We start from the raw sequence: 23,203 nt of genomic DNA on the forward strand, positions 1-23,203 counted from the left end.
TTAGATTAATAAAGCACAGTTGCTAGGTTTCACTCTAGCTATGGAAAGATCATTGCTAGCATTGTATTGGGCATTCATACTTTACTAGGCACTTTCACCAGTTAATTGTATCCTTCAAGGTGGGTATTATTATCCTGGTTTTATATCTGAGGAAACTGAGGCTGAACTAGTTAGAGAATTAACCAAGTTTACAGAGATGGAAAGTGGTTCAGTCAAGATTTGGATCCAGGTGGGGGCGCCTGGGTGGCTCAGCCGTTATGCATCTGTCTTCGGCTCAGGTCATGGTCCCGGGGTCCTGGGATCGAGCCCCACATCGGGCTCCCTGCTCTGCGGGAGGCCTGCTTCTCCCTCTGCCCCTCCCCCTGCTTGTGTTCCCTCTCTCGCTGTGTCTCTCTCTGTAGATTTGGATCCGGGTGCACCTGACCCTGAAGCCCAAATGCAGAGGGGAAGACCAGCCTTTGTGCTGCCTGCCCAGCTTTATGGAGCAGGTCCGTGTGTGTTTCACTAACACTGTGTTCATTGAAGGCAGGCCCTGCATGCTGCATTCGGCTTTATGTTCCCTCCTCGTGCAGGAGGTCACAGTTCTGCACATACTGTAAATAAGCAATGTTTCCTGGGCGCCTGGGCGGATCAGTTGGTTGAGAGTCCGACTCTTGGTTTCTGCTCAGGTCAAGATCTCAGGGTCAAGGGATCCAGCTCCGCATTGGGCTCTGCCCTCATCGGGGAGTCTCCTTGAGATTCTCTCTGTCCCTCTGCCCCTCCCCCTGCTCTCTTTCTCTCTCAAATAAATAAATAAAATCTTTTTTAAAAAGCAGTGTTTCCTGAGTAGAGAAATAAAGCAGGAGCATGTCTCCACGCATCGACACCTGTAGCTTTTACTTGTTTGCACATGAAACTACATCAAAAGAAGAATAAACTGCTCAGAAAATAAGACGGATTCAATAAGAAATTGTAATCACTGAAATTAATTTTTCCCCTGGGGTATTCCCTGGAAAAAAAACAAAGAAAATCTGATACTGTGGAGGATACTTGCGCAAACCTCCCCTCCCCCCGGCAACTATCTTCTTTTGTAATATTATCAGTGGCTCTTTCTGAAGCTTTTGCTGCCTTTTCAAAATCTGGAAGAAACAACAGGGGGGTCAATTCCGTTAATTTCAGGAGCATGTAGGTCCGTTTGTAACAATAAAAAGCTTTTTTCAAAATTAATTAAATTGACATAGTTTCATTTGTAGGATTGACTGATATCACGTATCTACTGAATGAACGCCATAAACTCTGGAAAGCTGAATTGTGGTAACCATAGCAACGAAGAAGTGGGAATTTCTCTTTCCGCATCCTGGGAAGCGCGGCCAGAACGCTCTGAGGAAGTTTGGCCTGTTGGTCACGCCGTAGATCGCGATGCATGCTGGGTCTTGGTAACATGGCGTCCTCCTTGATGTGCTGATGAGAGGAGTTTCACTGTAGCTTCAAACCAGAGGGCAAAACTCTCCAAACCCAATAAGCCCACACTACCTGTCTTCTTCGCGCCTCCGTGTCGCCCTTTTCTCAGGACTGGTTCTCAGGCAGGAGAGAGCCACGGGGCCGAAGGCCAGGACCGGCCAGGCCGCGCGGATCCGGGGCTGAGGAGCCGGCTGCGGACGAGCACGATGGGCCGGTCCTGGCCCTGGGTGCAGCAGCTCCGGCGAGTGCGGGACCCGCAGGGCTGAGAGTCGCTGCGGGAAACCCGACGCGCTCCGAACCTCTTCCGCTCGGCCGGAGACCTCAGCCTAGTCGGCGAACCGGCACCGAGAGCAGGCGGCCTTCCTGGCCTCGGATCGGCTGAGGCGTTGGAGGCCGAGAGTAGGGTCATCGTGAGGCCTGAAGTCCCTCGCGCCTTTGACAGCTTCGCTTACAGCCCCTCCTGAGACGTACAGCCTGGGAGGCAGCCAGTGGCTTGGGATCTGGGGGCGTGTGTGTCTGTGCGGAGCTCCTCGGTCTGCCCCGCTCCCCCCCGGCTCTTCCCACCTCCTCCGCCTGCCCGCGCGGAGTTAGGAGAGAAGGGGCTCAGGCGTTTTGCCCGAGTAGGGGTCTCCGCACACTCCCCATTAATTTCTTTTTCCATCCCCCCTTCCCTGATTCTTATTTCACCAGTTCTGGTACACACTAGTTTTTAAGGCTGGAGGTTCTCGAGCGCTTGCTGCCAAGGACTCCCCCACCCCCTCCCCCCCTGATGGAGTCCGAGATGCTGCAGTCCCCTCTTCTGGGACTCGGGGAGGAAGATGAGGCCGACCTTACAGACTGGAACCTGCCTTTGGCTTTTATGAAAAAGAGGCACTGTGAGAAAATCGAAGGCTCCAAATCCTTAGCTCAGAGCTGGAGGATGAAGGACCGGGTAAGTGGATTCCGGCTGCGCCCCTTGGACCTTGGTAGTTTTTCCCACGGAGAAAGTTCAGAGCCAGAAGAGAGTCCTAGGGAAAGCAGCGGTATTTTTTCCCAGCCACATGTTGCAAGTCAACTAAAAAAGCACGAACCATTTCAGACTCTAGTTTTTGGTTGTAAATGCAAAAAGGGTGTTTTGGTTGGGAGTTATGCACTGGATAATGTTACTTTAATTCAAACTAAGTTTTGGTTCAGACAATAAAAGTTAACCAAGTTCGAAAGTACAGCATTGCGAGTGTTCACACACTCTTTGGTATACTTAGTGCTGTAAACACTGGAGGAGAGACACCTTGGGCTAGAATACTTCAACCACGTGGTTAGCCTGCTTCGTGGCTGGTTTACTTTTTTTGTCCAGGCTCTGTGAAATGCTGTGCTGAGAAACAACATTACTGGGAAATGTTTAGGTGGTAACAAATTAATGCAAAGTTATTTCAAAGTTACAATGAACTTCATCATAGCTTTCTAAACAGCTTGTCTTGAATCCAGACTTTTATTCCTTCTATGTGGGGTCATGTTGCCGTAGCTTGGAGACAGACTTTCTCCCACGGTAGAGTTAGAGGATGATGGGTTGGAACTTGGGTCCAGATTTTAGGGGGTCTCCATGGTGTTGGAGCATGAACAGTGACCCACAAGCAGCTAGTAGGAAAGAAAACAGCCAATTTTGGTGAACCTGTCTTTAATTAACCTCTATTTCCTGGTCTCTAAAGCAAAAGGGCAGGACCCTCTCATCTGTGCACACTTAAAATTTGTCTTTTTATGATTTCTCCTTCAAGACTGCCTTTATTTATTTAAACATTTCAGTGTTATAAGAAGGGTAGTTGGTGTCACATTACAGTGTGAGTGCTCTGGGCTTATGAACATGCTTGTGTAAGATTATTGTTTTTTGTATATGACGTTGAATCTATGTAAGATCACCTAAGTTATGGTAATTCTACTTAGTCAATCACTAGTAACCAGTCCTTCAGTTATTGATTTGGCTTAGGAAAATTTGTTTCATCCAAAGGTAATTTAAGGAGTAAAAGAGATGTTTATTGGAAGAGATTGTATGAAGTCTGTCTTATGGACATCTTTAATACTAATTCATAGTTCAAAGCTTTTGTGGTTGTTATGCATATATAAAAAGAAACTTATTGTAAAGTAACTGTCTAATCATTTTTTTTTTCCATTCTACTATTTGGAGGACTTTTTTTTTCTTTTTTCTTTTCTTTTTTTTAATTTTTTTTATTTATTTATTCATGAAAGTCAGAGAGAGAGAGAGAGGCAGAGGCAGAGGGAGAAGCAGGCTCCCCGCCTAGCAGGGAGCCCGATGCGGGACTCGATCCCAGGACCCTGGGATCATGACCTGAGCCGAAGGCAGACGCTTAACCATCTGAGCCACCCAGGCGCCCCTCTTTTTTCTTTTGAAATGTGGTTCCCTCTGCTACCCTAACCAATGCTCAAACTGTTCAAACTGATTAATGGATATATTTTTGACCTTTTAATTAAAACATTAATTTGTGAATGATCAGCATTCCCTGATAAGCTCATCATAGGTTATTAAGAGAAAAGTTCTGAGTAATTACTGAGATTACTCCTTAGAAAAGAGCCAGGGGAGGACGTTTGCTGTGTCTGACCTTTGCAAGCTGTTTAATGAAGAAGAAAATCAGAAGCTAATATTTTCAGTTCGGTGTGTGAGAGCTTGGCATCTTAACAGTCCTCATCATCTCTTCCTCGGACTCAGACCCAGGGGACCTTTTAGCACCCCTGCCAGGACAAAGGTTGCAAATCCAAATGATGCTAATAACTGGGACGTAGCATAAGTGAAGGAAGCAGGCCAGATAGAAGAATGCACAGGTTCAGAGGTAAGTGGCAGCTGACAGTGACTTGTGTCCGATTGTCTGGAGGGTGGGTTCTGGAGAGCACAGGCCACAACAGCTGAAGGGGCAGGTGGGCCTCAGCCAGATGGCTTCCTTTCTCTTTTTTCTTTTTCTTTGAGAAGCCAGAAGACTTTTTTTTTTAAATGTGAAGCCTTCCAGTTTAAAAATGTTGGCACTCTCTCAGATGTTATAAAACACAAAGGAGTCCAGCACTGCAGGCCACACAAACCCCATTTGCGGGGCTGATTCTCGCCAGTGGGTTACCTGGGTGTGACTTGTGCTCTGTTCCCTCAACACCAGACAGCCGCTCCGATTCCAGGCATCTTGAGCGTGCAGGCATCCAGGCTGGGCTGTCTCCCCTCCCCCCCACAGCGTGATGGAACAGCACTGTAGTAAAGCGACACACGTGGGCCAGGTGGTCCCGGAGTAGGGCCTACTCATACCACTCGCCCTGGTGCGCTGTTGACTGCCCTAAACCCAGACGCAGCCTCTGCTTCTTCCTGTGATCCATGTGTAACTCCAGATACTTTTATTATGTGTATATATTAGTGGTTACCTATTGGTGTCCTATTGAATGAAGTTGTTAAGGATTCCTAAAATTGACATCTTCACTAAAGTTGACTGATGGCCCTAAAAAGTTTTCTGCCACTCAACGTTCGGCATCCTCAGAGAGAGCTACAGCACTTGCCCACTGTCAGTTGGGATTCCCACAATTTTTGTTTTGGATCAGTGCTGGTTTTCAAATACCAGTATTATTGCATTTTAGTTACTAAGCTACTGTTAGCTTAATACTGCTATTATCAAATTAGTTTGTCATTTGGTGAATTCTATGTATAGTGAATGATACGTATATGCATCAATAGTATCTTCGGCTTGTAATTTGCACATAACTAGACGTGTATAAATTGCAGCTCAAAATGAATCATTCATAGGCCTGTGGCTAATGCTGATGTGTATACATGTTCCCCATTTGTGTTTTGCTGTGATACTTTGTGGTTATCACCAAGTTCATTCTCCTTCTGGAGAGTGGGCATGTGGGAACAGTTGGTCTCAGATTCATCTTTACCTCACACGTGTGGGACAGAATCAGGGAGACTAGAGAGCTGTTGCTCTCAAAACCACGGACACACACACACTCTACCTACACGTGGGTAGGAGACGTAGGTATAAAATGATGAGCCATTTCCCAAACCGGTCTCTTGACTAATTGTCACCTGGCTTTGTAAGCTGTACTTTGGATCAGCCATGGAGGAAGCCGAGTGGATGCATCAGAGTAACGTATGGGCAATAGAAGGGTAATCCTACATTGCTCACCTTGCATCCTCTCTCATCTACTCCAGTTAGGCTCCCTGCCTGGCATTGAGACCACCCTCCACAGGCCATCATTGGTTGCTAAATCTAAACGTCACTTCTCTGTCCTTATCTTGTCTGACCTCTCCTCAGCATTCCGCAGTGGGCCACTCCCTCCCCGCTTGGGGCTCTCCTCACCTGCTTCCGTGTCTTCCTGAAACTCCGGGTCTCCCTCTGGGGTCTCATCGCTCCTCCTCAGACCCCTTTGCTGTTTGACAGCTCAGTGTGGAGCGCTCGAGGACTTGATCTTGGGCCCTCCCTCTTTGCTGTGTAGGCCCCTCACCAGCGGGTCTTGTCTACGCTCATGCTTTACATGCGGTTCACGGGCCAGTGACTCGCACATCTGAGGTCTTCACTTCTGACCTGGCCCTGGAGCTCCCGAACACCCCTCTGCCTTAGCATTCTCCGCCTCAGCACATGGCCACTGCCCCCACTCAGGTGTTCATGCTGTCAATCCAGGATTTACCCTTCCATCTTTCCTTCTCCCCTCCTCATGGCCCTGTCCAGCTCACAAGTAGAGCCTATCAGCTTTGCCTCTGAAGTGCATCTTATATTGGACCGCCTCGCTTTGTCTCCACCCATTGTGAGCCCAGTCCAGGCAGCTGCCGTCTTTTGTCTGGATGACCAGACTTGCATCCTGACTGGTCTCCCCACATGCATTCTGCCCTACAATTGATTCCTCATGCCGTGGCCAGAGGGATCTCTCACAGGTGTAAATCAGATTCTGTTACTCACTTCCTGTTTGGCCCTCTCCCGGCTTCCCAAATGCTTGGAGGAGAATGCAGATGCCTCACCCTGGTGCTCAAAGCTTCATGATCTGGCCTCCCCTGCCTTTTCTGCTTCCTGGATGGAAAGGCCTGGAGTGCTCTTTCCTCTGCTCTTTGTACACCTGGCTCCCTCTGGTCCTCCTCTCTCAGCTGCTGGGTCACTTCCTCAGAGAGGCCTTCCCAGATTATCTCATCTAAAGCAACTCCCCAGCCACTCATGAGCACTTGCTTTCTCTGGTATTTTTTGTTATATCCTCACCCCTGGACCTGAGTTTTCTATTGTAAAGCAGGGACCTCATTTATGCTAGTACACAGGTCAATACTTCACACATGGTGAAGACACTGCAGAAAAAATGCGTAGTTTGCAGAGGGCTTCCACAGAGGGTGTGTTCTTTAAGGCCGCCAGCACCTTATCTGGGTGGGAAGGATTGTCTCCAGGTGACGGGTGAGGAGATGAGGCCTTCATTACGTGGCTTGCCGAAGGGACCTAAGCTGCATGGCTAGCAATGAGGGAGGCGGACTTGAGAAACAAAGCCTAGAATGGTGTCACAACGTGCCACTGAAAAGTCCACATTGTGAGGCTCTGGAGTCTATAACCAAGTGTGCTGGGAAGGTGGCTGGGGCGGTGGCAGGGATATAAAACCAGAGAACAGTGCCGGTGCTGCAGCTCAGCTGTTCCTGCGGCGGGCTCCGGGCTCCGGGTTCCCCTGACCCCTCTTCTGATGATAGTATAAGGCAGGGGTGCCCGGCTGGCTTAGTTGGTAGGCCGAGTGACTCTTGATCTTGGGGTCATGAGTTCAAGCCCCACGTTGAGCATAGAGATGACTTAAAAGTAAAATCTTAAAAAAAATAATAATGCAAGGTAGCCCTGGCCTTTCGCACTCTCTGTGTTGGGACCTGCGCAGATGGTGCAGAAGTGATGTGGGTAAACCCCTGGTGCCCTCGCAGGAGTCAGCGTGGTGGCGCCGGACGGTGCTGGTCCACTGTTTTCTTCACGGCTGCGCATTCACGGTAAAGAATTCCACTCCACTTGAGGATGCCCTTGATGATGCGGTAAAACGTGTTGGTCTTCTTGATCCTGGCTCTGCAGTGCCCGCCTTCCCATGCGGCGCGCCCGCTGCCCTTCTGCCGAGGGGGGTGTGCGCTGCATCTGACAGGCCAACGAGCAGCTCTGCGCTCTCAGGCTTGGGTCTGTGGCAGAGGCGTCTCGAAAATGAACAAAATGAGCTATCACTTCAAGGAAAAGACCAACAGGATTTGTTGCCAGGGATAAAATTTGAGCTTTCAGGTGAAAATCAAGTGTTCTGGAGAACTGCTGTCTGCCACGGTGAGCTTCCCAGCTTCCCACACTTGAGACTCTTCCAATGAGACAGTGGTGGTAGAATGAATAGGTTTTTTTTGGGGGATATGAAATGTAGAACAAAGTGTGTCCACATTTGGAACATCTGCATAATTCAGTGAACCAGTATTTCCAGATGACCAGTCCGTGATACCACAAAATCATCCACGGGCAAAAGATTCACTCAAAGTGAGGCCAGTGGATTTTAACATAGTAAGGGGTAAAAAGCCCAATCTTCCGCTAGATTAGGTATCCTATTTTGTGTTCTGTGCAGATAGATTGCCGCTAACCCTTAAGAAACTACAGTTACTGAGTTTTGACGTGATGTGAAAGAAGAATATTCTCAGTTATTTGGATGTGCTGATACTTTCTCTCTTTTCGCCTGCACATCTTTGTGAGGTCAGAGTTTGTGCATCTACTTTGACCAAAACAGTGCGTCACAGCAGACTGAAACAGAATATGGAGTCCAGCTGTCTTCTGTGAAGGCAGACATTAAAGAGATTTGCAAAAAGCTGTCACTTGTCTAACGATTTTTTGAAAATACAGTTATTTTTCATAGAAATATCTATTTAAATATATAATGAGTTTATAATTTTTAAGTGAATCAACGAAGACATACATTCCTTTTTTTTTTTTTTTTTCTTTTTGGCCTTAACCTCTAACATGGAAAGTACTGAGAAGTACTGATAAGAGCACATAAAATAAGCTCTTTGGAAGTCTTCAGTAATCTTTGAACGTAAGTAAAGGTGTCCCATCATCAAGAGTTGAGACTCCTTTGTGTAGTTAAAAGAAAGTGGGCGTCAGACTTAAATTAGGAAGCAGGGCTTGAGGATATCAGGTGGTTGGCCAAAAATATCAAGCAGGGAGGACCAGAAATTAGGTAGCAGACCTAAAAGGGATCTGTTAGGCCCTTTCCATGCTGGAGCTTGTGTTTGTGACGAGCTCTGTGGGGTTGTGAAGGCAGTCGCCTGATATGTAACCATTAGGGCCTCCTGCTGCTCCGGACCCCTGCCATGTGTCCTGGAGGGGATCGCTCTGCTGCTCACCCAGTAGTGTCTTATCCTGGGAGTGAAGGAACATCTGTCCGCGTATGGCAGGGGAAGGTAGCCAGAAGTCTTCAGTACAACAAAAGTGTATCGCTCTCTTGTAGGGTGTTATGCTCTCCAGAACCCTAGGATCTAGTAGGACGGACAGACACGTCAACACCAAATTTGTAATACACTGTTATGTGTGTTTACAGGTGAGAAGGGCATGATTATGGGGAAAGCTTTGCATTGATATTAAGTAAGTAAATTATTTGCATTGAACTGCATTTATGAAACATACAGATCCGTCCCATTGACCCAGCGTGGAACTCTCAGCATCGAATGACCGTTGATGTGCTTGATGGTGGGGAGCTGCTTGCGGATTTAAGGGGGGCAGTATCATACAGAGATTTGTGTTTTGAAAGATCTTTTTGACCATGGGTGGAGTGGAGGGTTTGGAGGGGTGGGACCGGAGGTGGGAACGCCAACTGGAAAAGGGAGTTGCGGGAATCCAAGTGAGAAACCATGCCCAAAGCCAGGCAGCCACAGCAGGAGGGCGACTGTCGAGGAGGTGGGATCTAGAGTCTGGTCAGGCCTTGCAGGTTAAAGAGTGGGTGGTCAGTGTGGGCACCCTCTCTCTGAACTTGAAACATGTGAACTTGCCGTTGGCATTTGTCATGGGAAGCTCAGGAGCCACAAAGGGACCATCTACATAGATTTTTTTTTTTTTAACCTGCTTTAAAAAATGTGCCGTGTTCCATTTTGAACAGTGTGCCGTGGAAGAGTCCTGAAATGGATAAGAACATTTCTCCTCATTATCACCTTGTAGAATTCTAAAGCTAGAGTTTTAACAAGATAGCGTGTGGATTATATATAGATGGTGTCCTCCAGGTTTCTGACTCTTTCCTCCTTTTATTCCGAAGACATTAAAAAAGTACTTGGGGCATCTACCATACTTGTTTCAGTAGAGCTGAAGTTTGACACCTTTTCTTTTTGTAAGTTAAATTATAGAAAATGCCATCCCAGGAAATGTTTGACATGATAATTCATGCTTTAATCATGTTCTTGAGCCTCAAGTTGTCAGACAGGTGCAGCTCTGCCAGAGCGGGGGGTGGGGGGTGTGTGCCCCCAGGCGGCCGCGGAGAACACGTGATCACTTGACCACCCCCTTCCCCCCACCAGTTTGCTTTCAGATGTGGCTTTTGTTCTTGACTTGCACTATTTTCTGTTTTTTGGTTTTGATGTAATCTCGAACTTACAGAAAAATTGTAAGAATAGTACAATGAATTCCCCTATACCCTTTACCCAGATTCACCAATTGTTTACATCTTCCCTCATCTACTTTATCATTCTCTCTGTGTTTATGTAAGTCTGTGCTTTTCTCCCATGAGTGGTTGAGGAGTAAGTTGGAGGCTCTGTGCCTCAGGCCTTAATGTGTGTAGCTCCTGCGAGCAAGGACTCTCTTACGTAACCACAGGATAGTTGTGAAAGTCAGGACATCTGTCATTGATATGTTACTATTATTAATCCACAGTTCACGTTCACATGTTGTCATTTGTCCCAGCACTGCCCCTTTCTTAGCAATTTCTGCCCTCCCCGCCCCCACTCAGGGTCACCCACTGCCTTTAATGGTCTTGCCTATGTAGCCTCCTTTGATCTAAGGGAGTTTCTCAGCCTTTCTTAGAATTTCTTGCCCTTGACAATTTTTTTTCGTGGTACAACACACTAATGTCTGTTAATCCTTTGTAAGTGTGCCGCTCGGTGGCATCAGGTACATTCACTCTGTTGTGCAGCCATCCATCGTTCGCCTCCCAACTTTACCATCTTGCCAAACTGAAGCTCTGTGCCCCTGTTCCCCTCCCAGCCCCGCGCAGCCGACATCCTACTGTCTCTGAATTTGTTGACCTTGATATTTTTCAAGAGTACCGGGCAGTTACTTTGTAGAATGTCCTCAGTTTGGGTTTGCCTGATGTTTCCTCCTAGGCAGATTCAGCGTGTGCGTCTTGGGTCACAGTGCAGTTGAAGCGATGTGCTGTCTTCAGAGCATCGAAGACATGGTGCTGGGGGGCGCCTGGGTGGCTCAGTCAGTTAAGCGTCCTACTCTTCATCTCAGCCCAGGTCATGATCTCAGCGTTGTCGAAATGAGCCCCACATCACCGGGCTCTGTTCTCAGCGGGGAGTCATCTTGAGATTCTCTCTCCCTCTCCCTCTCCCTCTGCCTTTCCCATGCTCATGCTCTCTCTTTCTCTCTCAAATAAATAAATAAATCTTTAAAAAAACAAAAAGAAAGCACATGGTTTTGCTTTCTTCCAATATTGTTGTTTCTGGCTCCACACTTATCCCAGGCTGGGACGCACAGAGGGGAGTTTCTGAATTGATAACCCAGGCACTTGGGGAAGCAGCCCTCCTAAGGGGTTAATATTTACTTACATTGTTGTTTGAGGCACACTGTACATACAGTGAAATGCCCAGATCCTAACTAGTAGAATATGCTATTCAAAGTGAGTTTCCTCAGTGTTGGGTGTGGAAATAATGCTTAATCATCTGCATTTAGGACCATTCACCTCTCGGTGCTGAGTCCGGGGTTGTGTATAAGCAGACACAGGGCGTGGGTGTGGCCCTTGAGGAATTTGTATCTGATTTGAGAAAAATGACATTCTTATACAAAATCAAAGAACAATGCAATAATTATGTATCTGCGCTTGAGTCACAAGTTAGTGATTCCACGAATTCTGTTGGCTGGACATTTCTACCGTGTCTGCAGTCCCGAGGCGCTTGGCTGAGCCTGGTGCCGGGTGCTGAAGGCTAAGTGAAAGTGTGCAGGGGTCAGGGGGTGGGCGTGTGGAGAGGGGAAAGGATAGTTAAGTCACAACTCATTTCTAGAATTCAGTAATTCAGCTAATGTTTGTCTAGTGCCTCTCTGTGTCACGCAGGGTGCTAAGTGTGGGTGATTCATTGCCGAACAACGCCTGCTTTTAAGGTGTTTACCAGTTTTGGGGGGAAGATGGGTTGACTCAACAGGAAGCGGGGCATTGGGCTGGTGGCGGCTGCGTACAGAGTACGGGAAAGGCCTCCTGGAAGACTGGCGCTCTGACTCAGAACCTGGAAGGGAACAGAAGTTTGCCGGGCAGAGAAGGGAGAGGGAGGGAGGGCCGGGCTGAGGAACTGGTGTGTGCAGAGGTGGGGAGGTGAGAGAGCATGGCCTCTGGGAAACTGCCCTTCGCCGAGGCTAGGCCTCCTGGTGCAGGTTTCCCTCCTTGCTTCCTAAGGTGGCGCCGGCCACCCGCCACCCGCCTGCTGTGTTTTCCTTCAGACACCAGGTTCTGTATTTGGTTTGTCAACCCCACTCACCAGGGACTTGGTTTTGTTCACTGCTGCACCCCTAACTTCTCACACAGTGCCATTTGGTGGAAGTTACTCAATAATTGTCGGTCAGGCGAAGAAATGGGGCTGGGACTGTGCTCAGAGGTGTGGTCAGGGCCTCTGCGCATGGACTGGTGGACAAGGCAAGTCCTGACAGGCTTTACAAAGCCCTAGGAGTTTGGATTTTGTTTCAAGGACCATTAAGAAATGCTTTAAAGCAGGGCGGTGACATAGTTAGGATTTTAGAAAGATTTCACTGGGTGCAGAGGGAGAGAGAGAGAGAGAACGGGAGGGAATGTGTGTTGTGCGTGTGTGTGTGCATGTGTGAGGAGGGGTGTGTGTGTGTGAGAATCTGCGTTGGGGAGGGGGCATGGGTCAGGAGCGCATGGAGGGTGGGGAGATGGGAACTGAGGACAAGCAGGCTGCAGCTGAGCTCGGCCAGTGCCAGGGAGGGGTGGGGGGCCCTGAGAGCCCCCTGGAACAGAGGATGGGTGGCGCTTGGTCACTCGGGGTGCGGGAGGTGGCAGAGCGACTTGCAGGCTCTGGCTGGATGTAGGACAGAGAGGGGCAAGCTACTGTGGGCACTCAGGAAGGGAGAGCGCGTGCGTCTCCCTCTGAAAATCAGAGAAAATTTTCTTTAAAGAGTGTTTCAGGGGGAAATGTTGAAAGTGTTGCTTAAAATGGGTCCCGGGACCCCTGTTCCCCTTGGTGTCTGGTCTTCATTCATCCCTGCTGTACCCTTGTCCTCATGCCGTAGCTGCTGGTGATGAGCTACGCAGTGAATATTGTTCAGTTTGGTGTTCTCTTGGATAACTTCCTCTTTTATCCTTAAAAGTTGATCAGACCAGCAGTTTAAAGCTACATGAGACTAAAAGCACTGTCAAATGTAAATTAGACATTTCCTTTTTCTGCGCTCCCTCTGAGCCCTGGCTCAGGTTCAGAATTAGCTTCTGTAGAGCTGGGAGCAATTCAGAGATACAAGTTGTCTTGTGTTTCTTTCCCGTATTGATGTCCTGAATACCCTGGCGTGTTCATGCATGTCATTGCACGTCCTTCAGCTGTGTAGTTGATCACCGCATGCTGGGAGTGCCCTGTGCTGGGTCCCGTCTGCTGCCAGCCTGGCCTCGTGGTGGCGGCGCCCAGCTCAGACCTGCAGTGGGGCTCAGGCCCCCTCCGAAGAGCTCCCGCTGTCTCTCCCATCACGCACGCAGCGCTTCTCCTGGGAAAGCGTCATTACCTGGTCAGCAGGCAGGATGCCCAGAAGAGTTTCATTCTTTAAATAAAACTTTATACTGGGAATGGTTTTAGTACTTGAAAAATATTTTAGCATTTTTAGCAGACAAACCCTTGGAAACTTGTTTTCCTTCAGAGTACACAAATAACACATGTCGTTGTAAAATTTTTAGAAAATAGGTAAAAACATAATGATGAGAATAAAAATTATATAATATCCTACTTCGGCATTGTTAATATTTTGGTGTATTGTCCACTTCTTTGTCATTCCTCTTCCCCTTTCCTGCAACCAAGATTATACTGTATGTGTCACTAAAGGACTATTTTGAATTCCCCCTTACCCTTATAGGATCTGAAACATAATAACAAAATAAACACTCAGGGAAACCCCCATGGCACCCAAGAACTAGATCAACATTAACACTGTCCCAGCTACCGGCTTTAACATCTTTTCTGCTTCTGGGAGGATAATAGCAGACAGTCCTTGACTTAGGATAGCTCGACTTACAAGTTTTCGACTTTACGAATGTATGAAAGCGATACGTGTTCAGTAGAAACCCTCCTTGCGGTTTTGAACATGGATCTTCTCCTGGGCTGGTGTTGATACATGGTCCGATCCTCTCTCATGATGCTGGGCGGTAAGCGTAGCCCCCGCGAGCCAGCGATCAGCAGGGTCAACAGCCTACGTACGGTAACAGCCATCCTGTCCCCACACGGCCACCGCTTGTCACTTTCTGTACAGTGTTCACTAAATGACACCAGATGGTCAACACTGTATGGTAAGATAGGCTTTGTGCAAGATGCTTTTGCCCAACTGTAGGCTGACGCGAGTGTTCTGAGCATGTGGAAGCTGGGCTTAGTTGAGCTATGACCGTAGGTTAGGTCTTGTGATAAGGGTTTATTGGGACGTAACCCCATTGTAAATTGAAGAAGGTCTGTACCAGCTTTATTTTAAGTCATGCTTGACCGTGTGCCAGGTGTTGTCTGGGTTTTCCGTATCGACAGCCCCTTTAATTACTGAACAATCCTGTGAGCAGGTGCATTTATAGTTGAGTGGACTCAGGCAAGAGAGGTTAGATAATTTGCCAGAGGTCCCCTAGTTAGTGAGGGGTGGAGCCCGGCATTATCCTGCCTCTTAGGCAGTGGGGCCAGGGCGGGGAGAGCTGCTTGGGGCACCGCCATTTATTCGCTGCTCAGGTGTTGTTTGCTGGCTTGCTGGCTAGCCGGTGAGCGCCAGTCCCTTGGTGGGAAGGAAGATGTGAGCTGGTCCCTAACTGGGAGCACCGTCAAGTCAGTGCGTGCACCGACCAGCTTAGCAGATCAGACCGATAATGTTGAGATGTTTAACTAGTGGTTGCAGACGGTGTGATCACTCAGTGGAGAGGAGTGGGGTGACTGGGAGCTAGGGAGGGGTTTTGGAAGAGGGGTCTGGTGGAGGAAGGCTTCTGCAGGAGGTAGGCACGGAGACGGGGAGGGCTTGGCAGGCCAGAACGCAGAGGGAAGGCCCTTCCAGGGCGGCATGTGGGGGGCGTCCAGCGTCAGTGATAGGAGGGTCTTTTTAGAGCACAGTGGGGGTAGTGCTAGCAGCTGGGGGGGGCACTGGCTGTGGTGGGCACCGCATCGCCCTGCTTTGGGTGCCCGGCAGGAGGCGTGACCCTTTTCTGCTGTTAGGGAGGTTTGGGGAGGGCTGAAGGCCGCAATGGGCGCAGTTTGGATTGGCGCACATTGGTGGACCGCCTGCAGGAGCTGTTCCCTGGGAGGGCAGGTGGTGGGGCCTCGCTCACAGGCCAGGTGAGACAGAAGAATAGAGCTGGGGGGCATTCTCATCAGGGAAACCATGGAAGCCAGAGGGCGGGGGGTGCAGCATGGGGGTGGGGAAGGGGGGCTGCCCAGAGTGAAGAGGAGCTCTCTGGCATGGAGCAGCGCCACGGGCGCTTGGAGCCAGATCTTTGAAGGCCTGAATGGTAGGATAAGGACAGGACGTTTATTTGGGAAGCCACAGTCTCTGAAGGTTTTTGAGTGGGGGTGGGCCGTGACGTATGGAGTCGGAACAGTCTGTGAGAAAGGAGAGAATCATGGGGTTTGGGGAATAATTTGGGGAAAGAAAAACTGTGAGGTATTTTTGTTTTTTGTTTTTTTTTAATGAACTTTTTTTATGATAGTTTTCGATTTATAGAAAAGTCGAGAAGATAGAGTTCCCATATACTTCGTAGCCAGTTTCCGCTGTTCCTAACATCTGACATTAGGCTGGTACATTTATCACAGTTGATGAATATTGATAATGTTATTATCACTAAAGCCCACCTTTTATTCAGATTTCCTGCATTTCTCTGTTATCTGTCCTCTGCCCCAGGGCCTTGCCCAGGACACCACACTGCATTTAGCTGTCACGCGTGTCTCCTTCGGCTCCTCTTGGTGGCAGTGGTCTTTCAGCCTGGTTTTGGGTGACTGACAGCTCTGAGGGGCACTGGGCAGGGGTGTGTCTGATGATTGTTACATGATAAGAAGGGGTCATAGGTTTGGGGAGGAAGAGCATGGAGGGAGAGTGCCCTTCTCACCATGTCATATTAAGGGTCGGTGACTTCAACCTGACTTGTCACTGGATGTGACCTTGACCACCTGGCCGAGGTCATGTTTGTTAGTTGTCTCTACTTGTTCTGCCCCCCACCCCCATTGATGTATGTCTAGAAATATTTCCAGATGTAATCATCTCTGTATTAAGCTAAACATGCATTTATAGTGATGTCTTCAAGTCTGAGCTGTTTTGTTTTTTGTTGTGTTTAAATCTGGAACCAAGAGATTAGTAACATCAAGTGAACTCAGAGAAAGGTGTGTTTCTGGGGGAGGAGAGCTAATGAACTTGGGTTTAGACAGGTTGAGTTTGAGGTTTCCTGAAACTTGAAGACATGAGTCAAGTTTGGAGAAATAAATTTGGAAACTGACTCCATAGGGGTGATGCTAGATGGTAGGAGTTCTTGAAGGATGAAGAGGGAGGTTGTCCAGTGGGGAGATCAGAGTTGAGGAGAAGGGGAATCACGTGGCTTAACAGAGGCCAAGGAAGAGAAAGACTTTTTTGGGAAGCAGTTGACCCATAACATTTCCTAAGTGCTACACTCGGTGTCTGCCAGTTCATAGCCCCTTGGCTGTGAAACTTCTTCCCCGTTTTAATCCTGGCTCCTGGTGAAGGGACAGCCCTTGGTGGGCCAGGGTTGGACGGCTGGCCCCAGGGTAGCCACATCCTAAGGCTGGTGGGCATGAGAAGATGAGCTGGAGCCATCTGGTTCTCCCATAACGGTTTGAATTGGGACAAATCCGTGGGAACAGAGTTTGGATGTGGGCTGCGGGAGGTCGCGGCGTGCTCTGAGTTATGGGCAAACATGACCTGGGAGGAAGCAGTTGGTGCAGGGACAGAAGGCAGGAGGCGCAGCGTGGGCTGGGTCACGGCAGCGATGGAGGACCGGGGAGCAGCTCCATGCCTGGGTCATCCTGCCGCCTGGCCCTGCATTGCTTCTGCCCTTTCTGAGCTTGGGGCCTTTTGCATTCTTCTGGGTCCTATGCTAGGTATCCTTACGAAACATAGTTGCTTAGCGTCACGGAAGTGAGACTTCCATTTTCAAGTTTATTTTTAGTAAGTCTCCCTGAAGCCCAAAGGAAAAGTTCACATCTTAAGTGCTCTGTGAATCGTCACTAAGTGAACACACACGTGACCAGCGCCTGGCTCAGGAAACAGAGCGCAGTGACCATGATCAGCCCCACCGAGCCTGCTCTCAGGCCTCCGTCCTGCTGGGAAGCCACTCTCCTGCCATCTGCACTTGGACAGCGCGACTCTTAGCACTGTCTCTGTGATCCCCGCGGGCGCTCACTCGTTCTCGCTGAGCGTGGTGCCCTCGCGACTCTCTTACTGGTGCCAGACACTGGGGTGGTTCCTGGTGTTGGGGCTCTTCCGGGTGCTGCAGAATATTCTTTTCCTTCTTTTGGGAAACACAGATACTGATTGCTCTTGGGTGGAATGGGGTGCTGGGTGACAAAGAATACACGTCACGGGCTTTCAGAGCGGCCGTGCCGTTAGCATGCTGGCAGCGTCGTGCGGGACTCCAGTCGTCCACGTTCTCGCCGACACTCCAGGTATGCACTATCTGGCAAGCTTTGCAGAAGGAGACCCTGTGGTCCTCATTCACAGGGAGCTAGCATTCTTTTTTTTTTTTTTTTTTTATTTTTTTAAAGATTTTATTTATTTATTTGACAGAGAGAGACACAGCGAGAGAGGGAACACCAGCAGGGGGAGTGAGAGAGGGAGAAGCAGGCTTCCCGCGGAGCAGGGAGCCCGATGCGGGGCTCGATCCCAGGACCCTGGGATCATGACCTGAGCCGAAGGCAGACGCTTAACGACTGAGCCACCCAGGCGCCCCAGGGAGCTAGCATTCTAATGCAGAGGGCCGACACTGAAGATGGTGCTGGACGTGTCTGTCCCACAGGAGAGACTGTAAATATTTGTTGCACGGTGGAGCCAGGGCCGTGGGGGACTTCTGAGAAGTTTTGGTGGGATAGGGAATTTACTAGAAGCTGAACTTCTGAGGAGCAGTTGTCAGGGAGGCGAGGGGACAAGGCAGGGGTCACGGAGCCCGGGAATGGGAGGAGAGACGAGGGAGATGGGCGGCCCGCGTTGGGCGTGACAGCGAGCAGATGGAGGAGCCGGCAGCAGTGGGCGGTGGGAGAGGTAGGGCGGGGAGGGAAGCGGCCCTGTGCGTGAGGTGCACGCTGCGGCCCAGCGAGGGGAGGCCTCCAGGGTCAGGGCTTTATGACTTGACGGTTTGCAGATAGTTTGCGCAGGGATTAGTCTTGTTGCATCCTGACAGCATGCCTCGCGGGCACTGCCTTACCGCTCTGAAGCTTCTTTGGGCAGGTTCGGCAGGTCCCTTGGCTGCTAAGGAGCAGGGCCGGGAGTCCAAGCCCTGATCTGACACGACCCAGGAGTCCTGGCTTCTACCTTCTTCCAACCTGTTCTCAGTGTGGCCTAGGGCGAGATTTCTTGTTGGTTTAAAGTCCCTTCTTGGGCACCTGGGTGGCTCAGTCAATTAAGCGGCTGCCTTCGGCTCAGGTCATGATCCCAGGGTCCTGGGATCGAGCCCCGCATAGGGCTCCCTGCTCAGCAGGGAGCCTGCTTATCCCTTTCCCGCTCCCCCTGCTGTGCTCTCTCTGTCAAATAAATAAATAAAATCTTAAAAAAAAAAAAATAAAGTCCCTTCTTATGGAGACTCGGAAAATCCTGACATTTTCTAAAAATTAAAGAAATAGCTGTGTTTTTATCTAAGAGAATGGACTTGGTGTCACACTGACTGTGGCCCAAGCTGATTCCTTTTCCGCTGTGTGCTCTTGGTCTCTGTCCTAGTGTTTTCATCTGTAAAGGGGGCCTAGGGCCACCTCTGACAGTGTGGTTGTGGGGATTACATGGGACAGTATTTGGGGGACCCTGGGGGCTGCTGACACCCAGCCCGGTGCCCAGCGAGTCACAGCTCTTCGTGTTCTGAGTGGTGGTAACCTGTGCACCTACGCATTCCGTCCACATGCTCCTTGTTGTGTAGCTACTAATGAGCTCCATCCCATTTTGGTGCGGTAGCTTAAATATCAACTATTTGGAGGAAAAAGAGTGAAAATTGCCCCCTGTCGAGCCAGCAAGCTGTGCCTGCAATTTTCATCCATTGGTAAGGGGCAGAAGCTGTTCAGGTGACCACCCTCCTAGGAGGAGCTCCAAACTGGGCAGCTTTAGATTCTTTTTCTTTTCTTTTCTTTTCTTTTCTTTTCTTTCCTTTTCTTTCTCCCTTCACAATGATGCCAGCCCCTTTCCCTCAAAGGGTGTGAGCTCTCCTGAGATCCATGCTCTGCCCAAGTGTGTTTCTGTGAGGTGCTGGTAAATGTTGTAGATTTATCAAAAACTAGACTTTATGACATGTTTCCCATAAATCAGTGTTTGTGAACATTACTGAAAATGAATGGATTCTTGCAAGCCATCATGGCCAGTATTAGGTGTTCACTAACAGCTCTCTCATTTTTTTAGACATCAAATTCATTTCATTGAGAATGAGCATTTTTGTAAAAACAGTTCTGGGAATCTACCAGAACAGGCTGGGAAGAAGAGGTCATCACTGTCCCCTTCTTTCTAGTAAAGGTGCTCTGAAGATAAAATGCTTTCTTCCAATAGGATCTGGTCTGTGAGGCCAGCTTGTGGAAGTCTCCGAACATATGCTTGCTGCAAGGCCCTTCTTCCTGCTGCTGGTAACACCCCCAACTCTTACTCTGTTTTGCCTTTCCCACAGGTGGGCTCACTGGCCTGGTGCTGTCCTGGGTCCTAGAAGAAATGAGCCAAGGAGGAAGTACTTTAGCTCTCCTGGGGCCCCACTGGGAGGAGGGGTGTGGGGGCTGACCCAGAAATTGAAGGCCTGGCACTGACCGCTAGACTTTGGAACTGTGCCCGAAGCCACAATTCTGTGACCTGTATTTGGTTCTTTGTCTCCTGGTGCTGATCACTGGGCCCCTCCTCTTTCTCTTCAATGACTCTCTGCTCTAACAACTAGGCACCTGTTACTAAGTTCTAGAGCTCGAGTTTCCTCCATGAGTTCTAGTTTGCTTCATATTCTCCTGAGTTTCAGTTTTGGGTACCTGACTGGCTTTCCCTGGTCTCGGATTTGCCTGGGTTCTGCAGCCCAGTGTGTTAGGCAGTGAGCCCTGAGCGGTTTGGGCTCCATGTGCTGTGTCTACTTCAGATGCTGTCGAGGACCCCAGGTGCCAAAAAGCATGCCTGGAATGGGCTTGGAGATTGCCTAATCCTTTTGGCCACTACTCTTGTCCCCATCCCTAACACTCATCTGTGCTCCTTGGCTGGGGGTTGGCCGTGAGCCTCTTGCTCTGCCCTTGCTTATTGTAAGCTCTACCAGGATATGCTTGTTTATGATACATTAGCTAGTGCCCTATTAGCGTCTTATGTTGCTACATGAAACTTAGAGGATCCTAATTTATGATCTATTTTATTGCTTTATTTAATTACTGAGAGTTTTCGCTGAACTAAATATATTTTCACTTAAATAAATATATTGAGAAATAGTTGCCAGATTGTCCCTGATGATATCTCTTTTTCTTTGAGAAGAATTTCATGCTAAGTAGATTAAGGTTGATTCTGTAGATTATTTTTATTCTTCATATGATGGCTTGAACATAGAGATGTGTTCCAAAAGTAGTATGTTAATATTTTCACAAATGTCCTGATTTTAAGGAATTGTCTTTATAGAATTATGAGCCTCTTTTAAATCCAGGAATAATAAATTCAAGCAAATGTAGAAAAGTGGCATTTTAAGATTATTCCACTTTACTGTAAGAATATTCATGGCAGCACTCACTCATTCACTGAGTGTTTCCTGAATGGTTGCAGACAACCTCGTGTCCGTCAACAGAACTGGTTGAATTATGGTGCGTTGTAAACTGGACTCCTCGCAGCTAGGGAAGACAGCGAAGTCATTCTATATGTGCTCTCATGGGAAGGTTTTCAAGACATATAATTAAATTAAAAAAAAAACTAAAGTAAACCCCCAATCAAGGCATAGAACAGACTATATGGTATGGTACTATCTGTGCTCTTAAAAAGCTATATGTGCATATAACAGTATGTGCTTATCTGTGTAAAACATTTATGGAACAGTACATGCTTATGGGCAGGATGGGAGGTAGGGATCAGTAGAATTATATTTATAAAACATTTTATTGTCCTGTACATAATTTTTAAAATCTTCTGCATGATTTTTTTTAATGTTAATTAAGAGAAAAAGATTACTCTTATGATATGTCCTCTGTGGGCAGAGGTTTGGTGGTTGTTTTAAGGTTTACAGTATTACATCTTTTTTGTTTTAAAGATTTATTTATTTGAGAGACAGAGAGCGTGCATGCACGCATGTGCTCGAGCAGGGGGAGGGGCAGTGGAAGAGAGAGAAGGGGAGAAGCAGACTCCATGCTGAATGCAGAGCCTAACATGGGGCACGATCTTGACCCGATCCAAAATCAAGAGTCAGATGCTCAACTGACTGAGCCACTCCGGTGCTCCTCCAATGACATTTGTTTTAGATGCTTGACTTCACTCTATTGAGGCTCTTTCCTGCTCATGCCCTTTTCCTCTTTGTTTCCTGTTGGATTGTTTCTATTGCTGTGTCTTCAGGTTCTCTCATCTGCTCCTCTGCAGTGTGTGATATTTTGTTAAGCCCATTCACTGTAGTTTCCATTTCAGATATATTTTTATTCTCTAGAAATTGTTTGGGTCTTTTTTATGGTTTATATTTCTCTCCTTTATATTCACGTTTTCCTTTAAATCCTTGAACAAATTTATAACACCATTTTTTAAATTAATTAATTTATTTAAAAGATTTTATTTATTTATTTGACAGAGAGAGACACAGTGAGAGAGGGAACACAAGCAGGGGGAGAGGGAGAAGCAGGCTTCCTGCCAAGCAGGGAGCCCAGTGTGGGGCTCAGTCCCAGGACCCTGGGATTATGACCTGAGCCGAAGGCAGATGCTTAACGACTGAGCCACCCAGGTGCCGCTATAACACCATTTTAATGCTCTTGTCTGTTACTTCCATCATCACTGTTATTTCTGGGTCTGTTTCTGTTAACCGCTTTTCTTCTGTTTACAGATTACATTTTCCTGCTTTTCCTTACTTCTAGTAATTTTCGATTGGATGCTGGACATAGTGAATGTTGTGTTGTGGGTGTCTGGCATTGTCTTCATTTAAACAGTGTTGCGTGTTGTTCTGTATCAAACTTCATTCTTTCAAGGCTTGTCTTCTAGCTTTGTTAAAGTAGGTCTCAGTCAGGGGGTGGCAGACTCTGGCCCACAGGCCTTATCTGGCCTACCACTTGTTTTTGTGAATAGAGCCTATGGAAACACAGCCATGTCCTTTATTGTCTGTGTTGCTTTCATGCTACAGTTTCAGAGTTGAGTAGTTGAGATGTATGGCCTGCAAGACTAAACTATTTACTATCTGGCTCTTTACAGGAAAAATGGGATGACCCCTAGTCTAGAGAAGCCTTTGCTCTGGGTCTAGGTTAGCCCTATGCCTCAGGTGTGACCTTTCTGGGCTTTCTGCTGATTGTTCTAGGTGTTCAATGAGGTCTCTTCATTCTGACTTGTTGGAACTTGGATTCCCAGCCTTACCCAGTAGTTGTTCCTTGCTTGGCCTCCTGTGGTCTCACCGACTGCATGCTCAGCCTAGTGCTTACCCAAGGACACGAGGGACCCCATGTAGATTTCTGGAGCTCCCCCTCTGTGTAGCAGTCTTCCCTTTGGTACTCTAGCTCATCTGGCCCAGCTGTTTCAGCCTCCGCGAACTCTGATCTCTGTCTCCTCAGCTCAGGGATCCTACCTTGCTCTGCTTGGAGTCCCATCTGCCCACACAGAAACCTTGGTGATCGTGGGGCTCACCTCATTTGTTTTCTTTCTCTCAGGGACCACATTCCTATACTGCATGCTATTTGATGCTGAAGAAGTGTTTTATGTGTTTTGTTCAGTTTTCTGGTCATGTGTGGTGGGAGGACTAATCTGGTCCTAGCTCTTCCATCTTCCCTGGAGGTGGAGATCTTCCTCAGTACGATACCACAGATGAGCCACAGATGAGTCACGGAAGAGAGGAAGTGTTGGAGAGATAAATGTCGCACAACTAGATCACCTTTTGTTAAATTGATTAGTTGAGAGTTGATTCTTTACTATTAATAAACTGTTAAGTGTTAAGAGTTGTTCTTTCACTGAACCTAATTTTTCCCCCAGTGGCATTTCACTTTCCAGCTTAAATGTGGCATTAAAATTTAAGATTA

General features: G+C 48.1%; 1 protein-coding gene across 4 annotated transcripts in view; it reads left to right on the forward strand.

The window, feature by feature from the left end:
* The first annotated feature begins 1,381 nt into the window (after positions 1–1,381).
* Positions 1,382–23,203, forward strand: part of RPTOR (regulatory associated protein of MTOR complex 1) — a 335,570-nt gene continuing 313,748 nt past the window's right edge. For 2 of the 4 annotated variants that reach the window (XM_078066239.1, XM_078066240.1), the window contains exon 1: positions 1,382–2,371. In XM_078066239.1, coding sequence (XP_077922365.1) covers positions 2,210–2,371 — 162 coding nt within the window. In that variant the 5' untranslated portion in view covers positions 1,382–2,209. The remainder of the gene's footprint in view (positions 2,372–23,203) is intronic. The other 2 variants (XM_078066235.1, XM_078066236.1) reach the window with 1 other exon arrangement.

The sequence above is a fragment of the Halichoerus grypus genome, chromosome 2 (genome assembly GCF_964656455.1).
Source record: "Halichoerus grypus chromosome 2, mHalGry1.hap1.1, whole genome shotgun sequence".
Lineage (NCBI taxonomy): Eukaryota > Metazoa > Chordata > Mammalia > Carnivora > Phocidae > Halichoerus > Halichoerus grypus.